This window comes from Neoarius graeffei, chromosome 25 (genome assembly GCF_027579695.1).
Source record: "Neoarius graeffei isolate fNeoGra1 chromosome 25, fNeoGra1.pri, whole genome shotgun sequence".
NCBI classification, from domain to species: Eukaryota; Metazoa; Chordata; class Actinopteri; order Siluriformes; family Ariidae; genus Neoarius; species Neoarius graeffei.
In genome coordinates, this window is record NC_083593.1 from 598,350 (window position 1) to 606,524 (window position 8,175).

At 44.9% G+C, this 8,175-nt stretch overlaps 1 protein-coding gene across 1 annotated transcript; it reads right to left on the bottom strand.

Annotated features, from left to right (window-relative positions):
- Positions 1-249: 249 nt before the first annotated feature.
- Positions 250-6,542, bottom strand: fhl1b (four and a half LIM domains 1b). Its single transcript, XM_060909580.1, has 6 exons — positions 6,435-6,542; positions 2,254-2,413; positions 1,867-2,041; positions 1,508-1,677; positions 1,239-1,425; positions 250-738 (listed from the first exon to the last, which is right to left on the bottom strand). Exons 2-6 carry the CDS (start codon positions 2,404-2,406, stop codon positions 584-586), a joined length of 840 nt encoding a protein of 279 aa, XP_060765563.1. The 5' UTR covers positions 2,407-2,413; positions 6,435-6,542; the 3' UTR covers positions 250-583.
- Between the last annotated feature and the right edge of the window lie 1,633 nt (positions 6,543-8,175).

The following is an 8,175-nucleotide window of genomic DNA, read 5'->3' on the forward strand; positions in this document are numbered from 1 at the left end:
TGTGTTTACCTTTTAACAAAATGAGCCATAGTTTCATAAACTGTGTCTAAAAACCTGGAACGGTGGTAAAAGCACCTGATGGAGGTGTGGACACTTTTCTCTCTCCACCAATGGATGGCGCTTTTTCTCAAAATCTCAGTGAATGGTTTTACATTTAGAAACTAAAGAATCCTGAATGTGTTCTCTCTCTCTCTCTCTCTCTCACACACACACACACACACACACACACACACAGACACACACACACACTTTTCTGATCTCATTTATTCATCCTCTTCACAGAGTTACACATCACTGTCAGTCTCAATGTAAATATGTTTGTGCAATTAATATGATTTGTGCAGTAAGGCTTAAAGAACAGTTAGGATTATTTTACTTACACACACACACACACACACACACACACACACACACACACACACCACAAAGGCAGACATTTAGAAATAATGTTTCCTTCAGCGACACTCAGCAGAATGATATGAGATTGCGTGCAGCGTTAGCTAACGATCCTGCGCTCGGCTCCTGCAGTGAGACTCTGATACAGCGTGTGTTCATGGAATTTCACTCATATTTTTTGGTGTCTCTACAGTTTTTTTGCGCAGTCGGTGCAGTAGATGTTTCCATCCTTAGAGATGAAGCGTTTCTCAGCAAGGTTCGCAGAGCACTTCTTACAGGTGAAGCAGTAATCGTGCCACGTTCCTCCCTCATAGTTCACCACATTTGTGGCTTTTCCAAAACCTGCAACAGGAAAATAACAAAACTCTATTTTTTTCTTTTTGTGTGTGTGTGTGTGAGAGAGAGAGCAAGAGAGAACATCACTGTGTGTACATCACTGACTTTATCTCCTGCTGTTCTGCTCATGTTGCAGCTCAGTGACTCTAAGGGACACAAACTGAGCTGACGGGTTAAAAAACATCTCAAACTATTTCCATTCCCCAGAATCCACTCGTCAACTCTGGAATCATCCCAACACACAGGAACATTCCAGGAAACAGGGATGTTTATAATTAAACCATGTTTAACTGAGAGGAATGCTGTGAAGTTTGCAATTGAAAATCATATTTAGTGTTTTCTTGGTTTCTTTAGGCTGTGTCCTACATAGTTCCCTACTCCCTACTCCCTACTCCCTACCGCCTACACTAAAGGATGAGGAGGCTCTGTTTCCATCAGGATTACTTTTCTTGATTAATAACTTTGTGTGTGTGTGTGTGTGTGTGTGTGTGTGTGTGTGTATATACCAGTGATGGGGTTCTGGCAGCCGCTGCACTTCTTGGCCACGTGTGTTTTGTAGCATTCGACACAGTAGAGTTTCTGCTCATGAGAAGTGAATTGAGTTCCAGCCAGAGGCTTCGCACAAACCACACATACCAAACACTCGGAGTGCCACGGCTGGTCCTGATAGTTCACTCCACCTGCTGTGATGGGCTACACACACACACACAGTCACACCATGTGTGTATGTGTGATGGTGTGTGTGATGGTGTGTGTGTGTGTGTGTGTGTCTCACCTTCCTGCAGGCAGTGCAGTGTTTGGCAAATTTGCTCTCATGGCAGCTGCTGCAGTAAACGTTCTCATTTTTAGTGATGAAGCTCTCAGAGCCGATTGGCTTCTTACATTTATAACACGTGAAACAGTCATCATGAAACACGTTGCCTTTATACTCCACACTCTCTACACCTTCAGAACACACACACACACACACACACACACACACACACACACACACACAAAGAGTTGTTACGGGTAAGGGTGTCTTACAGATGAAGTTCCTGGGGGCAAAAGATGCCTTTCAGTTGGAAAGTAAATAATAACATGGTGTTTTAGAGTCACATCTGACGCTCATTCCGACCCACATGGTCAGCGTACCTGCTAGGATGGGTTTGTAGCAGGTGTGGCAGCGGGGTGCATCTTCACGTGAGCTGCATTTCCCACACAGGATCCGCTCGTCTTTCACACTGAACGACTCTTTAGCCAAATTCTTATAACACTTGGAGCAGCGGAAACAGTCCTCATGCCAGTAACGGCCTTTATAGTGCAGCTCCTGTGGAGACACAGTGCCTTACAGGTGAATAAGCCTGACAGGTAAACGTGAAACAGTTAACCAGTAAAAAGGCCTGAGAGGTGAATATGTGATAAATAATGATGCCTTTCAGGTGAAAGCTGCCCAGTGTTGATAACTATTTGTTAAAATAAAATGTAGTGTTCATGTTGCATATGTTATCTTATTGGTGTGCTGTGAGAAGTGGGCGGGACCTTTGAGTCTGTGCTGATTGGATGGCGACACTCGGCACAGTTGTTGGCGCAGAATTTGTCGAAGCAGCGCACACATACCGGCTTATCCTTCTGCACATATTTCTTCCCACTCAGATCATCACGGCAATAAAAACAGGTGAAACGGTCCGACATAGTGACACTGCACACACACACACACACACACACACACACACACACACACACACACACACACTATTATAGTCCTCTCTCTCACTCCCATGCTCAGGAAGAGTGATCTCACAGTTTCCACTGATAACACAATGTTTGTTCTTGCTTATTCCTTTTGTTCCAATAATATATATGTGTGTGTGCGCATGTGTGTGTGTGTGTGTGTTGTAGCCATGGGCAACAGGTGTCCACACACTCCATTCCTCTGTGGTTTTTACCAGATTAAAGGAAGTGTGCAGAATGAAGGTGATAAGTCAATGCACCATGGGTGATGCATATCTGAACAATTCACTTAAACACACACACACACTCATTAGTCATATTGTTCTCATTTTACACATTAAAACTTCATCTGAGTTTCCTTTAAAGGTGATCTGTCTCTTGTGCAGACACTGAATTGGTTCAGCAGTGAATCAAAACTCATGAAGCTGATAAAGTGAGGCCTCGAAGCTTCCATTTCTTCCATTAGCATTTAGTGCAGCACTAAAGGAGACGTCACACACAACATGTCTCATCTATTTGACTCGTTTTTTTTTAACTAAGTGATTCCTTTAAACAGGTACTGAATCAAATCTCTAAAGTGAGTCTTGTCCGTCTGTGTGTTTATTCTGATCTGAGAGCTGAATGTTCACCTGTAAACCCTGAGAAAGGATGAAACATGAGCATATTAAACGAGCAGAACAGTAATCAGTCTGTAATTGGATCAGAATGTTAATGAATCGTGTCTAATTGAATAAACTCAGTGCATGAACTCAGGAAATCAGATCAGCTCGGATCAGGACTCTGAGCAAATGCAGTTATTTATGATGAACTGAAATTGGAGCAAACTCTGGGCTTTAATCAGACGACCTGCAGGATTTCAGAGAGAGTGGAACAGTGTGTACTGTAACCGAAACTCCCTCCATAGCAACGATGTAAACTGTGTACAATCTCCAACTGCTTATTATTGCATATTACACACCACATTTTATTTCTGTGCCTCGAAGCAGCAGCACAAAAACCACAGAAATGAAACATGGAGCCCCTCGCATGGTGTTTTTACATCCAGCCTCCAAACCAGCTGCTTTTACGAGCCGAGCGAGAGCACAAAGACAAACCACACACAGAAATGTGAGCTCACTCACTCTCACACACACACACACACACACACACACACACACACACACACACACACTTCTCATTCTAACTTCACCCAAACCCTGAACTCCTCCTGCTCGTCACTGTGCTGCTCCTGACTTTATGTTTTTGTGTTAAACTGAAGGCTCTGGGTTTGGAGTCGCTCAACACTAAAAGTCTTTTCATCTTGAAAATTTCTAACACGAGCTAAAGGTCATGAATTGTGAGGTCCGGCTCAACACTCAACGCTAAAAGTCTGGAGTGTTCAGCGAAAGGCTTCCTGTAAATGATGTCAGTTCCTCAGCATGTTTCCTGAGATTAAAATAAATGAAATTAAGTAAATTAAATGAAGAAGGAAAAGGACGGTGTGGCAGCGGGGGCGTGGTCAAGCGCCGGTCTGTGACGGGAGGGCGGAGTCAGGGAAGGTAAGTAGCAAAATCACTACACCTGATGTCAATTAACCTGTGTTTGTGTGTCTTCCCAGTGACCACGCCCTATATAAAGAGAGAGAGAGCAGAGGAAGAGAGCTCTCTCCTCAACCAGATACTTGGCTGTGTGTACAGTGTGTATGTATGTACTGTATGGAAGAGAGTGTTTTTGCATCTGAAAAGAGCAAAATAAAAAGAGTTATGGAACTTTATTCTGGCCTGCCGTCTTTCTGTGCTCCTCCCCCTCCTACGAACTTCCACAGATGGGAAGGAAGGATGGATAACTGAGACGCTAATACAATGCTAACGGTTGTGACATGGTGAACCGAGCCGTCTGGAACCTGCTCAAACTTCTCTCATGGTCATAAACTTTTACAGATTACATCATTTTTTCCTGCATGATTTTACAAGCAGCTGGAACACACACTTGCACACACTTTATTCTTCTGCCTTAGTGACTGGTGCTCCTGAGCCGCTGCTGGCTGTTAATGATTAACACACAACTGCAGTGAAACAGCAGGCCAAGTTTTCTGTTTTTAAACTATTCTGTGTTTTTATTACGACCTGCTGGTGGTGCTGGTGAGCTCGTGCCCACAAAAATCCAAAATAATCCACTTTAGAACATTTGTGAAGGGAAAAATGATCTGGACACCAAAAAAGGAAACCTTATATTGATGTGATCTTATCTGTGAAAGGCTTAGCCATGCTAGCGCACATTGTGTGTGTGTGTGTGTGTGTTTATGTGTGTGTGTGTGTGTGTGTGTGTGTATGTGTGTGTGTGTGTGTGTGTGTGTGTGAGAGAGACTCAACTGAATCATTTAATTCTTGAACTCAATTCAGGGTTCAATAATAATTCATTTGTTGAGTTTCAGGATGTCCTGAAGGCGAGTCCGTGTCAGTTCTGACTCTTTCACCCCTCATGTGTCCTTGTTGATGAGAACACTTCAGACCCAGACACACTTCAGACCCAGACACACTTCAGACCCAGACACACTTCAGACTCAGACACACTGTTCAGGGTTGTGTTCAGTTTGATCCAGTCGTAGTGATGAATGTGGTGAATTACAGAACGCTGTGTGTTGAGGTTGCGTAGCGTCCAGACGGCTCGACCCCTCACCTCCTCTGGGAGATACATCTGACTTCTGCATGAGCTCATCACACAACATCTGGAGCTCAGTGTGGGTGAAGATAAGGGCCAGTACACACACACACACACACACACACACACACACACACACACACACACACACAGAGTGTTGTTACGTGTCTCTGTCTAAAAGGCCTGTAACTGGGTGTGGCTCTGTTCTGTATCTTGTGGCCTTGACATCATCCAATTAAAATGTTACCTTCAGAAAAACCACGGTGTGCACACACACACACACACACACACACACACACACACACACACACATATATAAAATGCACATACAGAGGTTTCCAACATGTGTAACCTAAAACTGCAAAACAGACTCAGTTCTGTCAGACAGCTGGGAAAACACTGAGCGTGTGTGTGTGTGTGTGTGTGTGTGCACACATCACTGTGTTGGCATGATCTCCTCTCTAAAGAATGAGAGGGAAGCATGAGAACAGGAAGCCAGACAAACAGGGAACAGGAGGTGAGAGTGAGGGCTCGTCCACAGGAGCAGAACCACATTCACACACAGCGCTGAGTCGGACTCGCTGTGCTAAAGTGAGGCTGCTGATTGGTCAGTTGCTGTAAAGGCCATTATGACATCATTAGCTGTCAGTGTGAATTTTAATTATGGACACGGGTCAGTGTGTGTTTCAGCGAGAAAGTTTTACACTTTAAACAGTATAAAGTTTAAAACACACACACACACACACACACACAGAGTACAGAGATGAGAAGAAGGGGACGCTCTGAGACGCAGTTTGTTTAACACCAGTGAACTTCCTGCTCCACGTGAACCTCAGACTTCATTTCACTGAGCTGAATTTAATCATCTCCTCTGATTCCACTGAAATTCCTCCTGAACACACAGCACTTACTGAGAAACAGCACTGAGGATCATGAGACTCTGTGTGTGAGAGAGAGAGAGAAACAGCCGGACACCACACACTGACCACACCCTCCCTACACAGTTACACAGTGCACTACAGAGGGTGCAGAAGTGACTGAGTCACACCCTACACATGTGCCGTTATGGAGAAAGTAATGAAGAGATCATAAGGCTTCATAGTGACATCAAGTGAACTACATAAAGTACATCACTACTCACACACACTGTCTTGCATGCATTACTGTAGTTCAGTAACGGTACACTTCAGCCCTAAATCATGTTGCTCATCTTCATCCTCCTCTTCCTCAGGCTTAATCAGAAGCAGATTTATCTTCTCCCTCTCACACACACACGTTAAAATGCACATGTCCTGACAGCTCTGTCCACCCAGCTGTGTTCAGAGTAAAGCAGAAGCAGTGAAACTTACCAGCTCCTCAGCAGGAGACGCTTCTCCTCCGTGAATGTTTCTCTCTTGATCTGCTCATATGAGGGACTGACGGAGTGAGTGAGTGACAGAGGGAGTGTGTGAGTGAGGGAGGGCACAGGGAGCAGGAAGGAGGGTGCAGTATAGCCTCAACAGGAAACAGTGCACAAGTATTTTTTACTTGTGATACAGACACCATTCCAAACGACTGAGTGCCGTAGTGAACATGTGGAGACAAAGTCGTCTCAGATCTCATGTCCTGTCGGTGTAGATGGTAGGGTGTGTCAGTGGCTGAATGCCATCCCCTGTATAGTGCACTTTGGATATAACTAAGTATTCTGAAATTGTAAAATACAGTCAGGTCCATAAATATTTGGACATTAACAGAGTTACTGTAATTGTCGCCGGTCTATGATTCAATACAGAGGAAGAGAATTAAAGGATGAATATCATCACCAGGGCAGAAACCCAGCCTTTGCTGATGTCTAGGAGGTCTCACCCTCAGACAGTGATTTGCTGCAAATGATTTACAACCAAGTATTAAAGTAACAACAGTGTACTTTATAACTATGTGAGTTTGTCCAATTACTTTTGGTCCCTGAAACAGAGGTGGTCATGTGTAATCAGTGCTGTAATTTCCCTGTTCACCTGATTTGAATTTAAATACTCTCAACTTTTCCACTTTGAGCCCAGATTCATTATTTATCTCCAATGGGCTGTGCTAAACAGGGAGAATCACAACTTTGTCAATTTCCAAATGTTTATGCACCTGAGTGTTTGTGTAGTGGACTCCACAGTGAAGTACGCTCCATGCGACATGCACGCTCCACCGCTTTTGCCTCTGGCGACACAGATGGATATAAAAAGGCCAGATATGACCTACGCAGATCCATTAGGGAAGCCAAGAGGCAGTACAGACTGAAGCTGGAAGGTTACTACAACACCTCAGACTCCAGATGCATGTGGCAGGGCCTGCAACACATCACCAATTTCCAGCAGAAGAACAGCAGAGTCACAGCCAACCACAACACATCACCAGATGAGCTGAACGAGTTCTATGCTCGCTTCGACACCCTCAACACCAACCAACACAGAGGGATTCTACCAACAGAGGCAGCACAGAGCTCTTCACCTATTGTGACCACAACCGAGGTGAGCAAGGTCTTCAGGAGGACTAACCCCCGAAAGGCAGCCGGCCCTGACAACATCCCCGGCTGTGCTTTGAGGGCCTGCTCCACACAGCTAGCAGAGGTCTTCACAGACATTTTCAACCTGTCCCTCTCCATGCCGTCTGTGCCCACATGCTTCAAGACCACCACCATAGTGCCCCTCCCAAAGAAAAACAGTATAACATGCCTGAATGACTATCGCCCAATTGCACTCACTTCAGTTGTAATGAAGTGTTTTGAGAGGATAGTCATGTCACACATCAAAAAGGGCATCCCAGACACAATAGACCCCCTTCAATTCGCATATCGTCAGAACCGTTCAATTGATGATGCAGTCAATGCAGCCATCCACACAGCCCTGTCACACCTGGAACACAGGGACACCTATGTTCGAATGCTGTTTGTGGACTACAGTTCAGCCTTCAACACTGTCATCCCCAGCAGACTGACAGAGAAGCTCTCCACCCTGGGACTGACATCCTCCCTCTGCTGCTGGGTCCTGGACTTTCTCACAAACAGACCCCAGGCTGTCAGAGTCGGTACAAGAACATCCAGCACCAAGACAGTGAGCACAG

Bases quoted from the DNA above. Each gene is read 5' to 3' on its own strand.
- fhl1b (XM_060909580.1), bottom strand. From the start codon at position 2,406: ATGTCGGACCGTTTCACCTGTTTTTATTGCCGTGATGATCTGAGTGGG. The intron at 1,426-1,507 runs GTGAGACACACA...GTGTGTGTGTAG, and splicing joins ACTGCACTGCCTGCAGGAAG to CCCATCACAGCAGGTGGAGT. The intron at 739-1,238 runs GTATATACACAC...TTCCTGTTGCAG, and splicing joins CTGCCAGAACCCCATCACTG to GTTTTGGAAAAGCCACAAAT.